This window comes from Hemiscyllium ocellatum, chromosome 3 (assembly GCF_020745735.1).
Source record: "Hemiscyllium ocellatum isolate sHemOce1 chromosome 3, sHemOce1.pat.X.cur, whole genome shotgun sequence".
NCBI lineage: Eukaryota > Metazoa > Chordata > Chondrichthyes > Orectolobiformes > Hemiscylliidae > Hemiscyllium > Hemiscyllium ocellatum.
This window is the reverse complement of record NC_083403.1, coordinates 64,169,932-64,188,616: the sequence shown is the minus strand read 5'-3', so window position 1 is coordinate 64,188,616 and position 18,685 is coordinate 64,169,932. Positions and strand designations below refer to the sequence as shown.

Below are 18,685 nucleotides of genomic sequence, written 5' to 3'. Positions count from 1 at the left end.
GTACTCATCACATAAACAAAGTGGCTACAAGAGCAGGTCAGAGACTAGGGATACTGTGGCGAGTAACTCACCTCCTGATACCTCAAAGTCTATCCACCATCTACAAGGCACAAGTCAGGAGTGTGAGGGATGGGTGCAGCTCCAACAACACTCAAGGAGCTTGACACCATCCAGGACAAAGCAACCTTTTTGATTGGCACCACATCTGCGAACATTCAATCCCTCCTCCAATGGAGTTCAATGGTGTGTACTATCTACAAGATGCTCTACAGAAATTCACCAAAGATCCTTAGATAGCACCTTCCAAACCCATGACAATTTCCATCTAGAAGGACAAGAGCAGCAGGTAACACCATCTGCAAGTTCCCCTATAGGCCACTCACCACCCTGGCTTGGAAATATACTGCCGTTTCTTCACAGTCATTGGGTCAAAACCCTGTAATTCCCTCCCTACCGGCATTGTGGGTCAACCCACAGCAAATGGACTGCAGCGATTCAAGAAGGCAACTGGCCACCACCTTCTCAAGGGCAATTAGGGATGGGTTATCAATGCTGGCCAGCCAATAATACCCAAGTCCCACAAATGAATTTTTTTTAAAAATCACTGTTTTCTGTCTCTAAATGCACCTGGAAAAAGGTGGCATGCTGAGTCAATTTGACAGCAATTAAGAGTCAAACACATTGCTCTGGATCTGGAGTCATGAAGGAAGGCAATGAAGCAGATCTCCTCCCTTAAAGGACATTAGTGAACCAGATGTATTTTTTAGGGCTGGCTGGTGGAATGCAGAGGGAGGTGGTGATGACAATTCCTTTATGGTTACCATTATTTAAACCAGGTTTTACTTACTTTTTTCTTTGGAATTTATTTTAAATTCAAGTTCAATGGCATTACCATAATGCCATCTCCCCAGTTTTTTTAATGCTGTTTCCACAGGGAATCATGAAGTACTATTTTATCCATGTCTTGGTCATTGTTTTGTACTGTCAAGTCTCTCTCGTTAAAAATATAAAATATAGAAAATAGAATGATTTAAATTGGTGTGGATCTTCAGGATAACATTTCAAGTTTTCTGTTACTCTTCATACAGAAAAGTACCTTCTGATTCAGGGAGATATTTATTCCTTTGCTTGACTCTTTTGCTAAAAAGAATGCATGAAGTCTAGGACGAGTGTGATGTAGACTAATAATCAAATTTTCAGGAGAGAAATTAGGAAACTCTTCTAAAGAATTTTCATGGGTGCCAATTAGTGCTCGATCTATTGGGGGAATAAAAACTATTTTTCTTATCCAAAAGCATTAAAGAATGTTGGGGCACCAGGATATACAGAGTTCCATCACTGAGATGCGAAGGAAGCTGTTCAGTCAGAGGATGGTGAATGTTTGGACTTCTCTGACCCGTAGGACTGGGGAAGGTCAGATGTTTAATAGGTTCAAGACAGAGATTCAGAGATTTCTAGTTACTGATGATATCAAGAGGTATAAGAATAATGTGGAGTATGTCATTGAGGTAGATGATCAGCCATGATTTAGAATGTTTGAGCTGGCTCGAGAGGCAGATTAGAACTACTCCTGCTCCTATCAGGCATGATCTCACTCAATGGCAGAACAGGTTTGAAAATTTAAACGGTATAAACCTGTTTCTGGGGGATCATTCAATGTCTGGAATCAATTGGTAAAGATTGCACAATACCTGCTCCATCAACTGGCACCTTGAAATTGCATTGCTGTCATTTAGCTTCTGACTAGTGGGGCCCTACCTGAATTAGCGTGATGTCTCAGTAGTCCATGAAAAATGAATAAAAATGCAGGATAAGGAGCAGCAACATTGCATTAAGCCTTTTACTTCTGTAAGATGGTTCATTATTTTTATGCAACTACTTGGTCATTCCTACCAGTTGGAAGGCCTGATATTCAGAGCCATGGAGTTAAATGTAGTAATGGACCATAGATAATCAGTAAGGTTCAGCAAAAAGCTGAGTTAAAGAAGGTGGTCATAACACACTTCTGGAGCAGATGGGACTTGAACCCAGGTCTCCTAGACTAGAGGTTGGGGTTCTACTCCTGTACCACAAGAGCATTTGGGATTGGTATCTGTAATAACAAAAAAATTAAATGGAACCAATTAAATGAATCTACTCAAAAATAGTAGCCTGACAATTCTTAATCTGGCCTCCAATCAGGCATTTGTACACTAATTTTCAAAAGATTGAAAGTGGAGAAACCCATAAAAATACGTAAATACTGGTTCAGATCACCAAAGGGGTGCTTTTGTTAAACTTGGATAACACTCTTGTTAAGTAAATTTAAACTTCAGATACTAACTTATGTACTTTGGGGAGTGGGCGAGACGGATACCTGAAACAAAATCTGTGCCAAAGGGTTTATTGTTAGAGGTGGGTGTGCAAAAATGAGATAGATAATAAAGTCAACAGTTCCAGTTCAATTTTGACAGTGATATTTTCATTTCATATATCATACCACAGAGTTTGCCCAACATTTTGGGAAGCAATCATTGATCAAATGTTCTTTTAAAAACTTACTCTAAAATTATCTTAGTCTAAAAATGACAAAGGCCCTTTGGTCAAGATTAGACTAGTAGCACTTGGCGTTACCAGTAGTTAGTTTTTACTGTAACTAATTCGTGCCTATGTGACTTCATTTCAAAGAGTGAATTCGTTCTCTGAAGAAGGTTAAGTTGTTTCAACATGGAAAGCAAATCTTTATAGAGCTTTGAGCATTACTTTGCCTTTTCTCAACTCCACAATGTCATCCCACTCTGCTTACATCATCTGCTACTGACAGCTTCCTAACCTTGTTACCTGTAGACTTGATGTTTCAAGACAATCATAGTTCATTTCCACAATTTACCCCACATAACTAGAGATCATCCAAAGCACTTCTGCTTTGTAACTTGCACAACAACCTGCTCACCCATCATCTATTTGTGTGTTAAATAATGCCAAAAAATTGTGGTCCAGATTTGGTTTTCATTTCCAACTCCATACCTCCTACACTTTAAGGCTTTTACACACTGGCACATATGCCTTTGCCCAGAGTTTTAGGGATTGAGATCCTTTTGATTTCCAATACTCTTGGCAGTTTAGGCTTTTAGTACGACTGCAGGTTGGAAGCCTAGTGGGTGACTTCCCCATTGCCCTCATCACACTCGCCATGGCATTATGGGAATAAGTCAGGGCATGGTGGAAAGGAGGTGGCTGGTCACCTGGCCTATACTTTGTGTGCCTCCCACTGCAAACACACTCGGTGGTGTGCTGCAAAATGCAGTACATTGAGTGTCCAGGATGGAAACGAGCCACTTACACCAGCTGGCCTATGGTCAATGATCCCAATATCGATTCCTGTGGAACAGGCATCCCCTGCTTTTTGAACATTTGCTTTATGCCATTTCGCTTTTACGAAAGACCTACGTTTTTATCCATTTTCATGAATCTGAAGAGGATTTTCACTCTTACGAATAATGGCGAAATATTTCCCATATAAATCATGCATCTTCACTTTACGTCAGTTTCGGCTAATGATTTGATTAGATTACTTACAGTGTGGAAACAGGCCCTTCAGCCCAACAAGTCCACACCGACCCGCCGAAGCGCAACCCATACCCCTACATTTATCCCTTATTTTAACACTACGGGCAATTTAGCATGGCCAATTCACCTGACCTGCATATCTTTGGACTGTGGGAGGAAACCGGAGTACCTGGAGGAAACCCACGCACACATGGGGAGAATGTGCAAACTCCACACAGTAAGTCGCCTGAGTCGGGAATTGAACCCGGGTCTCTGGCGCTGTGAGGCAGCAGTGCTAACCACTGTGCCACCGTGCCGCCCAAATGAAAGCTTTCCTGGGAATGTTCTGTTTTCAGATAGTGGGGGATACCTGTATCTGTCTTTAACCACTATGTTCTGTTCACTGTTTTGTAGCCAGCTTGCATGAAATTCTGCTGTCTGTTTCCTGGCTCCCAATTTTAATTCATTCAATGGTACCATATCAAAGATCTTTTCTGGATATAAAATTTAATTTTGTTACATCTACTATCACATGATTCTTGTCTAATCTTTGTTTCTTCCTTAAATAATTCAATGGTGTTGATCAAGCAAGACCTTCCTGATGTGTGCGCTGCCATCTGTATCTTCTAAGTGCATATATTATTCAGGGCTTTGTGTATGGTCTAATGTGTGTGAGGGTAGTGGCCTTCTGCTCTAAGGAGAGCGATCTTGTCAAGTAAATAAGATGTCACTTATGCATCTCTGTCACTATTTACAGGCTATAAGTTATCCTAATTTACGAATGTCCAGCTTGAGAGCACTTGTATTTACGAACGTGAACCCTTACAGGAGTGTAATTTTAAATATCTGACATATGAAGATTTCCAATGCTTGCAGACAGCTTCTTTATATTGTCCTGCATGTGTTCTGACTTGCATACAACGCGACTTGCAAATGGACTTGGGAAAGGAACAAGGGTCAGCTTGAATAAGAACAGGCTGTATGTTATGATGAAAATTGTTGGGAGGAGGTAACCTTAGACTTGTCTCCCAAGAAACCCTACTTTGCTCTCCCACAAAAGCGGTGGAGGCTAACTAGTGACATTATAGAGCTTTTTAAAATCATGAGGGACATGGAAACGGTAAAGAGATAAGGTTTTTTCCCTGGGGTGGGGTGAGTCCAGAACTAGAGGTCTTAGGTTTAGGGTGAGAGTGGAAAAACGTAAAGACCTAAGGGGGAATGTTTTCACGTAGACGGTGGTGCGTGTATGGAATGACTGCCAGAGGAAGCTAGTACAATTGCAGCATTTAAAAGGCATCTGGATGAGTATATGAATTGGAAGGATTTAGAGGGATAGGGGCTGAGTGCTGGCAAATGGGACTAGATTAGTTTAGGATATCTGGTCAGCATGGACAAATTGACCTGAAGGGTCTGTTTCAGTGCTGTAGATTTCTTTGGCTCTATAAAAGTCTTGTGGCATCGTCACATTGGCTACTGCTTACTGCACTCAATCAAGAATTAATACTTTCAGATTCAAATGCAACACTTTCCCTTTGAAATCCCTTATGACTGGATCATATTCACCTTCTGATATAATTTATTCTACCAATAAAATTTTCGTTATTTTTCCCAACATTGACATTAACCACTGTTTTAAAAGTAAAATCAAGCACTTTCCTCTGGTACAATTTTTAAAATGAATTTTTATCAAACAAGAATCTGACACTTGTTTTTGAAGGTACCATTTTATTGAAGGGTTGCTATTTCTGAATTTGTAGTTTCAGTATGATATTGATTTCCCTTAAATGCTTTATTTCTTTCTTATTGTGAATCCTAGGTTATCTCCAAGAAGCTTACTTATGGACGAAACAAGCCATTACTGTTCTGGAGAAGTTAATGGTTTTACTGAAGGATATAAAAGATGGATCCTTGAACGAAGGTGTGGCTTATGGCAGTTACACCACCAGATCCTTATTCCAGTACATGTTTCTGGTACAAAAGCACTTCAATATCAGCCACTTTGACCACCCCTGGATCAAGCAGCATTTTGCTTTCTACTATAGGACTGTGCTTCCAGGTAAAATATCGACATTGAATAAAATTATCTCAACTGTAATTCACATACAAGTAGCTTTATCTTGGATACAAGTGGCAAGGCATAAAAAGGGAAGATTCTATCCAAATGCATTGTGCTGTGAGGTATTTAGGTCTTTATTTAGTACTAATAATTCCTGTAATTGTAAACACACAATCTCCGCTACTGAGAGGGTATTCCACAGGACATGGGATGAAACAGATCCTGGAGGCTGGGTGTACAGTTATACTGGGATAGAAACTGCTGCTATCAGTATTAGAGACAGAACTGATTGTCCAGGATTAGATTGGATTAGATTCCTTACAGTGTGGAAACAGGCCCTTCAGCCCAACAAGTCCACACCAACTCTCCGAAGAGCAACCCACCCAGACCCATTCCCCTACATTTACCTCTGACTAATTTAGAATGGCCAGTTCATTGGACCTGCTCATCTTTGGGCTGTGGGAGGAAACAGGAGCACCCAGAGGAAACCCACACAGACACAGGGAGACTGTGCAAACACCACACAGACAGTTGCCCAAGACTGGAATTGGAGCCGGGTCTCTGGTGCTGTGAGGCAGCAGTGCTAACCACTGAGCCACCGTGCCACCCCAAAACTATTCAAATAAATTTTACTTTGTTTTAATTAAACCATTGCTTCTTTCAAAAGAGCATTCTATCTAAAGGAAGTGAAGTTGTTGAATTTAAGGGGTGATAAATACTGCAGAAGATTGTTTGTTTGTTTGTTTGTGTCTGTCTGTATCTGTTGTAGGGGTTTAAAAGAGGATTATGATGCCTACTAGTAGAGTTACATGTTGTGTGTGCAAAGTGGTTTGCCTGTAGTTAATAATAAATAATAGATCTTTTACAGAAACCTGCTCAGTTTCTTTTCTGTTAACCGAGTCCATCAGACAGGTAAATTGGGATATAAAGTGCTTTCTTTAATATTTTTCTGGAACATTGTTTTTGATCAAGCCCTGCCTGCCTGTACCAACCTGACAATGCACCACTCCCTCAGTATTTCAAAGTTTAGTTTATATGTACAGTAGATCCCCATCATCATGTGTGCATCCCTGGAGGCAGGTCTTAGCTTCGTGGTCTGCTGATGCCTCATTCTAAGCCATTTTCTGAAAGTTATTAACAGTAGATATTGGAGTTAAATACAAGATCACTCTCCTGATAGGAATCACAACAACCAGGAGCACATATTGATAATTGGCATATCACACTAGTTTTATTCCCCTATAAAGGGTATTACATTGTGGACTGTTCCTTTCATGGTTATTCAATATGTTACGAGTTGGTATGTCTGCCTGGAAAGAATCTGATTTCATGTGATTGATTTGATCAATCGATGTTCATGACATTCTGTTTATTTTTCACCTTAAGAAGATACATTCACAATAGCAATTTGATAACAATCTAAGCAACTTAGTTATTTGACATTCAGGACTTGATATAAAACAGCATAAAGGTTTAAATATTAACACAGTAATATCATCCTAGTGTAAATAGCACAACATAGGATAGATGCAACTTTAATCAACTATCAAGACATTTGGACAAGTACTTACATATCAGTAAACTGGACAAAAGGCTGAATAATCCTGAAATATCCAAACTGTCATCAAATGAATGAGGTTTTCACTTGAGGCTTGAGTGACATTGGTGTGCTCAGTCGAGTTATAACTTTCATTTTGCTGCTCCAGCTTTTTCAGTGACAATTTGGAGAGCAATGTTCAGTTTACTTTTTCTTGGCTGTGTGGTTTCTCTTTGAATTTTGACTTGGATAATATTTTCTAGGTTTTCAAAGGACTGTCGCCATTGCTGATTCAAATTACAACTGGTTCTATGGTCCTGAGAGTCAACTGGTGTTTCTGGATGCCTACGTAATGCGCAATGGCAGCGGTAACTGGTTAGCAGAGCAGATCAGAAAGTATCGAATACAGGAGGGACCAGGCACACCAGCCAAAGGACAGAGATGGTGCACACTCCATACTGAATTTCTGTGGTAAGCTGGTAGTCAATTGAGTGAATGGAATTATCTGGAGTACAATGCAAAAGAAAGGCTAGTGAGTGATTATTAAATTGCATGTATAAATTTGAGCACTCTCTAGCAAATACTCGGACAGCCCCATGACAGCATGGCAAGCAACACTCACTATAAAATGATAGTGCTCTCACCATACCCTTCACCACATGACTGGTACAGATTGTGCTTTATGGAATGGTGCCTCCAACAGTAGAAAGTGCAGAGCTTTAACCTCCAGAGCCCACTTCTTTTGGGAATCAAGCCCTGTATTTCTGAGCACTTATTCCCTGACCTCCAAAGGTTACATGTTTCTTCATCGGAGATGTAGTTTGCACCTGCCTTCAGCATGATGAATGGCACAGCAAAAATAACTTGTGGCATGGCAGCTAACTTGATATTTGAGACACCAAGTCCAGTGTTGTACTTTCACATTTGCCCATCATTTTATCTACATCTTTGCATGAGGGGCTTTGGTGAAGATGTATGAAGCCCACTCCCTCTCTTGGACATTATGTGGAATCCCAGAGCCAAGTCTACCAGTGGACCCTGCACTGGAATCAAAACTGCCAGGAGAGAAGTCCCACCTAGAGAGATTAGCCAGCAGCAGCATCATGGCTTCTAACACAAGGACATTCAGCAGATAATGAGAGCATGTATAATAGGAAATATGTTGGTCAGGGATGACTTTAATCTTCATGCTGATTGGGATAATCAAGTTGGTAGAGCTGTCCACAGGAAAATGCATGCTTCTTAGCACAATAAGTTGCTGATCCAACTAGGGATCAACCTATTTTGTATTTGGTGATGTGTAATGTGGCAGATTGAATGTCAGAGTGAAAGACCTCCTAGGAAACAGTGACCATAACATGTTAGAATTTGGCGTTCAGTTTGAGAGAAGGAACTTCAGTTGGAAACAACTGTGCGAAGCTTAAACAAGGGTAATTACAAAGGACTGAGGACAGAGAGTGGATTGGGGAAGGAGCTTAACATGAAAGACTGTTTGGGAACTGTGTTAGACATTTGAGGAAATAGTCATGCCTCTCAGAAAAAAGTATATTCCAAAGAGAAAGAAGCACTAAAGGAAGCAGATAAGTCAACCGTGGTTAACGAAACAGTAATTTGAAAGAAAAAAAAACATACAATGTTGCAAAGATTAATGGTAAGCCAAAGGATTGGGAAAGTTTTAACCACCAAAAAAAACTGAAAAATAATAAAGAGGGAGAAGATAAACTTTGAAGGTAAACTTGTGAATAATATCAAGACAGATAGCAAGAGCTTCTCCAATTAAATAAAAAGGAAGAGGGAGGCCAAAGTAAATGTAGGCTGTGGGAACAATAATGGGGAATCGGGAAATAACAGAGGAGTTGAATAAATAGTTTGCATTTGTTTTCACAATAGTGTGACAAAAATACTAAATACTAATAGATTCTCAAAAATATGAAAAAAATCAAGGGACAAAAGGAGGCGACGAAATAAATCAAATTACTAGAGAAGTGGTGCTAGGGAAAGTAATAGAGCAAAAGACAAATAGCACCTTTGAAACTGACTTGATGCATTCTAGAACATTAAAGGAAGTAATTATAGATAGTGGATGCACTGGTAGTAATTTTCCAAGAATTATTAGCTTCTGGAAAATCTCAGAGGATTGGAAAACTGCCAATGTAGCACCTCTTTTCAAGAAAGAAGGCCAGTTAGATTTACATATGTTTATTTTATGTTATAACATATATTTCTAAATGTTCTGTTTTATAATATATAATCAAGCAGAGTGAGCGTGAATTCATGAAGGGGAAGTTGTGTTTGACAAATGTATTGGAAGTCTTTGAGGAACTCAAGTAGCAGGATAGATAAATGGGAAGCAGTGGGTGTAATATAATTGGATTTTCAGGAGACATTTGATAAGGTAGCATTAGTTAGGCATAAGGTGAGCTCATGTTTGTTGGAAGTAGAATATTATCATGGATAGAGAATTGGTTAATAGAAAACAGTTGGTATAAGAGGGGCATTTTCAGGATGGCAACCTGCAGCTGGTGAGTGTCACAGCAATCAGTACTGAGGCCTACAATTGTTTATAATAAATTTTAATGACTTGGATGAGGAAAGTGAACTTAATACAGTCATGTTTGCAGATGACGCAAAAATAAATGGGAAGGTAAGTAGTGAGGATGAAAGAGAGTTTGCAGAAGGATATAGATAGATTGTGTGAGTGGGCAAAACAACTTGGCAGATGGAATGTGATGTGGGAAAATTAGAGTTTATGCACTTTGGCAGGAAGAATAAAGGAGTTGCGTAATAGTTAAATGGAGAACGATTGCAGAAAATTACACCAGGGATTTGGAAGCTCTAGTGCATAAATCAGAAAAGGTTACTAGTTGAGTTCAGTTACTAGGGAAAGTAAATGGAATGCTATCCTTCATTCCAAAAGGAATGAAAAATTAAAGGTGGGAACACTGTGCTAAAACTATACAAGCACTAGTCAGACCACAACTGGAATACTGTGAAGAGTTTTGGGCCCCTTATGAGAGTAGAAATATCCTAGCATTGAAGGCAGTCCAGAGAAGTTTCACTAGTCTGCTAGCAGGTATGAAGGGACTGCATCTTCAGCAGAAATTGAGAAGGCTGAGCCTGTACTCGTTGGAGTTCACAAGAATGAGAGGCTTTGTTTTTGAAATATTTCAGATTCTTTGGGATTTGACAGGATAGTTGCAGAAATTTTGTTTCCTCTTATGGGAGAATCTAGGACCAAAGGGTATAATCTTAGAAGAAGTCACCCAATTAAGACAAATGAGGAGAAATCTCTTCTGAGTGGGTAATGTATCTGTGGAATTCTTTACACAGAAGGCTATGCAAGTGAATAAGGTTAAGTTTACTCAAGGCTGAGATAGACAGATTTTTATTAGTAAGGAAATCAATGGTTATATAAAGAGGCAGGACAGTGGAGTTGAGAATTATCATATCAGCTGTGATCCCAATCAATGACGGAGCAGACTTGATGGGCTGAATGGCCTACTTCCACACCTACATCATATGGTCTTACCCTTCCCACCCCTCACCAGCTAGAGGTCTCGAACATATAGGATCCAGGACATGGGAGAGGCTTACTGGAGTGAAGGATGCAGGGAGCAGTGAGATCGATCTCAGTGCGGTGTGCACCCCCCCCCCACCCCCAGTACTTATTCCTTCGATCAAGTATTTGGTCCAGAACTGGCCACTGATGACTCAATGAACAATGAGTCAGGAAGGTCAACTGTGCACCTTTTTGCCAGAACTTCATTTTTCTTGAGGCAGGAACCTGGGTTTGTTCAGGTACAGCAGCATCCCCCATAATTACAAGGCCTCCTTACTCAAATCTTGTGACCAACAAAAGGAGAACATTTTGTCCCTTCCTTCTTATGCTGCAATACACGGCATCCTTATTTTAGTCACATTTATACCATCTTAAAATAACTTATTGCGTCATAACAATGATCATCATTGTCATCATACATGTTCTACTCAATGGCAAATCCTTCAATCAGAGCCTGTCTATATCTTGCTACTCTGTTCCATTCTTCTTCATTTCCCAAAACATCTTCAAGTCATCCAATACTCGTATTTACTTCCTTCCTTTTTAATCTTTTGTTTTCCCTAATTGTTCCCTCATAATATCTCCTACAAGCACATTTTCTTATAAAAGTGTGCCCAAGCCAGTTTCTCTGCATGGATTCTTGGTGTATTATAATCCCTATCATGTCACTGATTGACTGACAATATCATGCCACCTTTACAGGATGGTTGGTCTATCTATACCCCATGGACTGCAGCAGATGAAGGTAGTTTAAGGACAGTTAGGAATGGAAACCAACAGATGTCACACTCCTTGAACAAATATAAAGAAAACATGAGGTTTCATATATAGTTCTTGTTATTTAGTTTAAAGTAATCTTTGTTCTCAACAATGCTTGTCATTAGTAATATCAAAATCCAGGACATCTGTACTTTTAAACTGATTTTGTGAGATGATGAATTCAAATTTCCAGCCGTTTAATTTTCAACGATAACTTACATTTATTGCACACTTTCAGTGTAGTCAAGTGGTGGAGGCTGGTACAATTTCAGCATTTAAAAGGCATCTGGATGAATAGGAAAGGTTTAGAGGGATATGGACCAAATGCTGCCACATGGAACTAGATTAATTTCAGATACCTGGTTGGCATGGACGAGCTGGACTGAAGAGTCCATTTCCATGCTACACATCTCTATGACTCTTAAGTGTTGTTCTTAAGTGCAAGTTGAGGCACATTTTTGGACACAGTAGAGAGTTTTACTCAGCATCTAGCTGGGTTATACACTTTTGTATTCACTTGACAGGCATCACTGGCTGGCTACCATTTATTGCCTGTCACTAGTTGCCCTCGCGAATTCTATTGGCTTTCAGAAGTGTGAAAGAACTCAATTGGTGTAAAGGAAACAGAAACATTCTGTTGGCAAAATATTATCAAAATTTATATTTGAAGAAGTAGATAATAATCATTTCTAACATCACATTACTGTTAAAGTAGTTTCAGTCTTTTTTCTATTTGTTACCAGGTATGATGGCTCCTTGACTCCAGTGCCACCTCTGGATTATGGGATACCAACATTACATTATTTTGAAGACTGGGGTGTTGTAACTTATGGGGGGGCTTTACCAGCAGGAGTTAACCAACCTTTCCTGTCCTTCAAGTCGGGTAAACTTGGAGGACGTGCAATCTATGACATAGTTCATCAGAAGAAATATTCACAGTGGATTAATGGATGGAAGAATTTTAATGCTGGCCATGAACATCCTGACCAGAATTCTTTCACGTTCGCACCTAACGGGGTACCTTTCATCACCGAGGCTTTGTACGGCCCAAAATACACCTTTCTCAACAATGCTTTAATGTTCTCTCCAGCCACAGCAGGCGCTTGTTTCACCCCTTGGGAAGGGCAGGTGACAGAAGCATGCAATTCCAAGTGGTTGAAATATAAGCAAGGGATCTCTGGGGAGTGTCGTGGCCAGGTGACAGCAGCTTTGGAGCAGAATGGTGTGGTCTTTATCAGCGGAGAGGCAGTGGGAGCTTACAGTCCGAGCCTGAAACTGAAGAGTTTCCAAAGGAACCTTTTCCTTCTGCAACCCCAGCTTTTACTCCTGGTAGATCAAATCCACTTGGCAGAAGATAGCCCGCTTGAAAAAATGAGTGCATTTTTCCATAACACAGCTGTGGCTTTTGAGGAAATATCTGAAGACGGAGTGAATGGAGCATTTATTAGACAAGAAGATGGCCAGTACACAATGTTCTGGATGGACGATAAAGGCAATAGTGAAAAGGCTGGACTGGCATTCAAGACTTATCCTCGTGAATATCCATATAATGGAACGTACTATGTGAATGTTACAACTACCCTGAGGTACCCAGTCACTAGAGCAGCCTATATTTTCTTTGGACCTTCTGTGAAGATTCAAAGCTTTAGCATTCGAGGAGATTCAAATCGGGTAGATATCTATCTAGCAACAAATGAGAAAACCTATACAGTTTATCTCTTAACAGGGGAAACTGCTGTGAAACCACTGTTTGCTATGGTACTAGCTGACCATCAAAAGATTGTGTTTGATAGAACTTCTGCAATCAGGGATACTTCAGTGCAGGAGGTGAAAGATTATGTGAATATTGTTGAGGAAAATCTTCAGCATACAAAACCAGTGTTTCAGCAACTTGAAAAGCAGACCTTGGCTCGAGTTCTGAACACTGATAACTTCCGGAAGACAGCCGAACGTCTTCTAAAACTATCAGACCAAAAGAAGACAGAGGAAGCTGTTGAAAAGTTATTTTCTGTCTCGCTTGGACAAGCCAAGGCCAAAAAAATGAGAAAAGGAAAAGGTGGTGGTGATAAGTTTCCCAATAACCTTCCCGATATTTTTGCACAAATTGAAATAAATGAGAAAAGAGAGCGGAAGAAATTGCTGCAGCGAATGCAAGAAGAAACTTCCAATGAAAGAAGTGAGGACATGGGGGAAACTGTTGACTTAACAGACTTTTCTGATATGAAACCAGAACGAGGTTCAAACAAACATGTAAAAAGTGGTTCTGTGAAACCAGGAGCCACTGTTCGAAGCACTGCACAATCCTTATCAGCTTCCTACACAAGAGTCTTCTTAATTTTAAACATTGCAACCTTCTTTTTCCTCTTAGCATTACAGTTAATTCGGTTTCAGAAAGCTCCAAGCTTGCACACCCAAAGATTTCTCTATGCTGTGCTCCTATTAGATAGCTTTGTCCTGCTTTGCTTGTACTCCTCTTGTTCTCAAGCACAGTGCTAGACCAAGGAAGCCAACTTGTGAAAGACTGAATAAATATGCAGTAAGGTTACACACCTGAGTGCTTAATGCAAATACAAGGTTTGCAAATACATTTTAACTGATTTTTATGAGAGATATTTAATAAGAAAGCCAAAGATTTGATGAATCATTCTCAAAATTGCAGATTAATGGAATGACCTTTTAACTCTTATAATCTGCCATCCTAATCATTCATCATATGTTTCGCAGGACAGCTGTGTGACAATGCTTCATTGCACAGCTTCTTTTGTTATTAGTATTTCATCTCCTTGTTGAATAAAACAGCATTTTGTTTCTTTTGTTATTCATATTGCACTTGCCTTCATTCCCATTCCAAGGGTATTGCAATGAATCTGAAGTCTTGATATCCTGTAAATCTTCATTATCCACAAGGAGGCTTCCCTTCATTAGGTTGGATCAACTGAACAAAAACGTGCAATTATTTGAACAAGCCCATTGCTTTTAAATATTTTGGTTTGATGCTCTTATCTGTAAATGGTGGACCAGTAGCTTCTTTTTACTTTTGAATGTTTGGTGTTGTAGTGTGTGGATTCCTGTGATTGCTGGTGACATTTCAGTGAACAGCAATAATTATGCATATGATGTGTCTATTAACTTCAGCTGGTTTGTTCAGTTTGTTATTCTTTTCATGATCAATCATTAAAGCACAAATGTTATTAAGCGTTTCTTAAGCAATTATTTTAAAAATCCAAGAAATGTTTCTTTGAGCTATGATCCATTGTTTTTAATGAGTAGAATATGGTCAATTATGCATCGGGTATTAAAATCTGCTCAGTTGGATTGCAGTGAGAAAATTATCTTGTATTTCCTTCCTATAATCATGCTTCTTTGCATTTCTCTGCATTGCCAACTATCCCTTATTCAGTGACTCTTGCAATCTTCCACGATCCTCCTGTCAGTTTGTGATGCCCCTTAAAATGTTTTAATCAGGAAACATCAAAACCCTTACTTATTGTGAAAGCCATCTAAATAAATGGATGTGAAAGAGGTGAACTGCGAAGATTCATGAAGAACACAAATATAAACTGCTTCAACCACCCCCACACTCCAAACAAAAACTCCCTTCCAGCTATCCACAAAATATCCATGGATTTGTAATCATATTTGTGCTCATCGTTAAACCTTCCTCAATACAGTGTGTTCATTACCATGGGAAGTCTTATGAAACCCGATTAAATACTTCAAAATTCCATATGTGCCATATCCATTTTGAGACTGAAGCAATTCACTTAAAATGGTTGCACATAATCTGCCTTTTGCTTTCAGCTTTCCAAGTTATTCACCATAATTTCAAAATTACTAATCTAATTTCCAGTCTATCGCATCAGTGAGTAAACTCACCTGTCTGGTACACCGACAAATGGAAGCAAATGCTGTTATCATTTCCATGCTTTTGCGTCCATTTGTGGAAAAACATAATAAGCATATCTGAATTTCTGATATGCACATCCAATAGGTAAGACTCCCCACCATCAGCATGTATTTATAAACAATCCTTAGAGTTTTACCTGCAACTAAATTACATTCAAAGCGTAACTTTCTTATTGGACATATTTTTGAACCGTGTATTTGTGTACTCCATGGATATCTACCCACAGGTCTGTGTACTTGTGAGGTCAGCCCCAGATTCCATCTCTTGTCCTCATTGACTCTTCTGATCTGATACCGTGGTCTGTTGAGGTACTTAGGAGAATTACTTAAGATCTGTATCCGCATTTCATCATGTCTATCAGGACTCTGTCCTACGTTGTGCAGATAACAAGGTGTACTGGATGTTCAACTTCATTTCTCTGTCTTCTATCTCCTTCAACTTTTCTACTTGCTATTACTGCCTGAATTCTCACATATCCCCGATTGTCCTGTAAACCTCTCCTGTCACCCTGGACAAGGTCTGAGGGACCTACTGAAAACTTTACGACTAGCTCTGTAATTGCGAATTTCTGGGCAGAATCGCATGGAAATAATATATTTTGGAACAGACAAATGCAATATCCCTCTGAGCTGAGTGTACCCTGAATGTTGCATTTTCCAAGACGTTTTGTTTCTGCAGGGCAAATAAACCTGGTGACACAAAGAAGTATCCATCACAAGGGTTATGAAATACATGTAGTTTTAGAGTTTGACCTGGAAACAACAACTTGGCATAAAACCAGTAAGCTTGTGTATTAACCCGCTTCCTGACCAGATTTTCCATGTCATATTTTATCTAGAGCCAAACCCAGTACAGGGTTATTCATTGTTAAAATTGTAGTACTCTAATTACAGAATTGACATTCTCAGAACTACTATACATTTTGACCACAGATTTCCTTTAACTGCCCTAAGGCAGACTACGATGTTGAGTGCTTCATTATTAAAAATCCTGTTTTTTTTTTAAAACCTCTTTCAAACCTTATCCTCTATTTCATTCCCACTATTCTGTAGCCTGTAATTTTCTCTTCATCCACAGTAACAGATTTTTATATATGTTTTAACTCAAACCAGACAGATTAAGCGGAGAACTGAGCTACACTATGACATTGTGCAGTGCACGTGCCCTCTTGTGAGGTGAATTATAGCAGACTCCATACTGGTGAGAGAATTGAGCATGTATAGTGAATGATAACCAGTAAAATATAGAACAGGCAGACCATGAGACCAATCCACATGAATGTCACTGCAGTGCTCGTGACAACATTTTAGAGTTTAAAGGTTCTACTGACGCCAAGTCTTAACCTCACATTTCTAAACCTATTATCAGCAACAGGAAGGAGCCACCAACAACACTATTTAAAGGGGTCATTGACTATTCACAGTTCAGTTGCAGATTGAATTCTTCTGCATGTTGCTATAAGTCTACAAACATTTGGGAAGAGTTCTTGTCATGAGCTGTTTGCCCAGTCCTTAGTTGCAAGACAATCAGGGAGGATAAAGGAAGGAGGAAGCAACCTAGAGTTGAGCTGTCTGTGAAGAACTCACTTGTGGAAGATATTATTGATCAAACTCAACTCCATATTCCTATTGAGGAGAAAGTGAGGACTGCAGATGCTGGAGACTAGAGTTGAAAAATGTGGTGCTGGAAAAACACAGCAGACCAGGCAGCATCCGAGGAGCAGGAGAATCGATGTTTCGGGCATAAGCCCTTCTTCACACATTACTCTCTCTGTCATGGATCATAAATAATTGTTTTATACAATAAATGAAAGGTGAAGCCACCACATTGGAGAGAAATGGAAGGTGGTGATGTAACCTGAGTGTTATCAAGTCCCAGGCAAGGGGAGGGTTTGAGGAGGAGAGACCTTCATGGTAACCTTTGCTAGTGTACGAACTGAACCTGCACTGGTGGTATTACTCTTTATCCAAACAGCTTTCCAGCTAACTTAGCTAACCAACACAAGCAGATCTTACCTCTAATTTATCTTCAATGACATGTGCAGCATCTATGCTGGTGATTGAAATCAGGTGATGGTGCTGGATCTTCAGTCTGACCACCTTCTTGGTGTTCCTTCAAGGATGAAATAACAACTCTCAGATATCTGAAAGGGAAAAAAAAGACAAAATGGGATGTTTGTGGTTCAAAATGGTGAGGGGGACGGTGATGGGTTTGTGGGAAGTTAGATGGCACACTTACACCATCTGTAACATGTAAATCAGAAGGGCGAGTGGGATGAGAGAAGGAGATTATGCTATGACTGGAGTGCATGAAGAGAAATCCAAAGGAAAACTATATCTCTTTAATTTCTGTTTTTAAATCTTAAAAATGGACAGCATCTGCAGTCCTCACTTTCTCCTCAATAGGAATATGGAATTGAGTTTGATCAATAATATCTTCCACAAGTGAGTTCTTCACAGACAGCTCAACTCTAGGTTGCTTCCTCCTTCCTTTATCCTCCCTGACTGTCCAGTCCTTAGTTGCAAGACAAACAGCTCATGACAAGAACTCTTCCCAAATGTTTGTACACTTATAGCAACATGCAGAAGAAGTCATTTATTGCTGGTCTCTTAAAATAGATGCTCACATGATTGTAATTCCAGAAACAGACATTCCAGCTAAAGCTGACCAACAGGATGTGGAGACAAATAGTCTTCTTCCATCCAATTCTGGACAAAGGAAAGCATCAAGATGTATTACAGAAAAATAGATGTTAATGCTTTTGCTGCACCTCATGACCTCACAATGGAAACTCTTATAGGGGAAGTAAAGCAATGATGTTAGCTTAACGACCCTCCAATTGCCCACTGAGATGGACCCTCAACACCTGAAATAGCTGCGTTTATTTTTTCTCTTCTTCACAAAAAAACAATAAAGAAAACCAAAAAGAACAAGTGCCTTCCATGGAAAAGGGGGGAAAGAAAAAGAAACTCTCCTCCTCAAAACACAGAAACTAGCAACAGTATCATCAAGAACACCCTGCCTGTGGCCCAGCCAGCACAGAGTCAGTGCCCCCAACTGAGGAGATGCTAACTCCTGGTTAATTTTTGTTTTTAGCAGAGGAGAAAGTTTTCTTGTTATATATTTTTTCCTTTTTCATTTTCCCCCACACTACTGTCTAACAGTGATAATGCTTACATTTTCCCCAGCACCTACGATGTGTGCGTATGTGCTGGTATGAGACACAGTGAAAGACAACAGGTGCATAAATCTTTACAGAAGAACATCAATTATCCGAATACCAATTATCTGAAAATCGGATTATCCAAAGGAGATCTCGAGATCCCGATGGAACGTTAT

General features: G+C 39.6%; 2 protein-coding genes across 8 annotated transcripts in view; one reads left to right on the top strand and one right to left on the bottom strand.

Annotated features, from left to right (window-relative positions):
- dse (dermatan sulfate epimerase) overlaps positions 1 to 14,630 on the top strand; it is an 86,142-nt gene extending 71,512 nt beyond the window's left edge. For all 3 annotated transcript variants that reach the window (XM_060850590.1, XM_060850599.1, XM_060850607.1), the window contains 3 exons: positions 5,345 to 5,584; positions 7,385 to 7,592; positions 12,183 to 14,630. In XM_060850590.1, the coding sequence (XP_060706573.1) occupies positions 5,345 to 5,584; positions 7,385 to 7,592; positions 12,183 to 13,935 (2,201 nt within the window). In that variant the 3' untranslated portion in view covers positions 13,936 to 14,630. The remainder of the gene's footprint in view (positions 1 to 5,344; positions 5,585 to 7,384; positions 7,593 to 12,182) is intronic.
- LOC132832539 (trafficking protein particle complex subunit 3-like) overlaps positions 1 to 18,685 on the bottom strand; it is a 196,706-nt gene that overhangs the window by 97,766 nt on the left and 80,255 nt on the right. For 3 of the 5 annotated variants that reach the window (XM_060850660.1, XM_060850644.1, XM_060850652.1), the window contains exon 6: positions 17,362 to 17,489. In XM_060850660.1, coding sequence (XP_060706643.1) covers positions 17,433 to 17,489 — 57 coding nt within the window. In that variant the 3' untranslated portion in view covers positions 17,362 to 17,432. Of the gene's footprint in view, positions 1 to 7,541; positions 7,627 to 17,361; positions 17,490 to 18,685 lie in introns of those variants that run through there. The other 2 variants (XM_060850637.1, XM_060850671.1) reach the window with 1 other exon arrangement.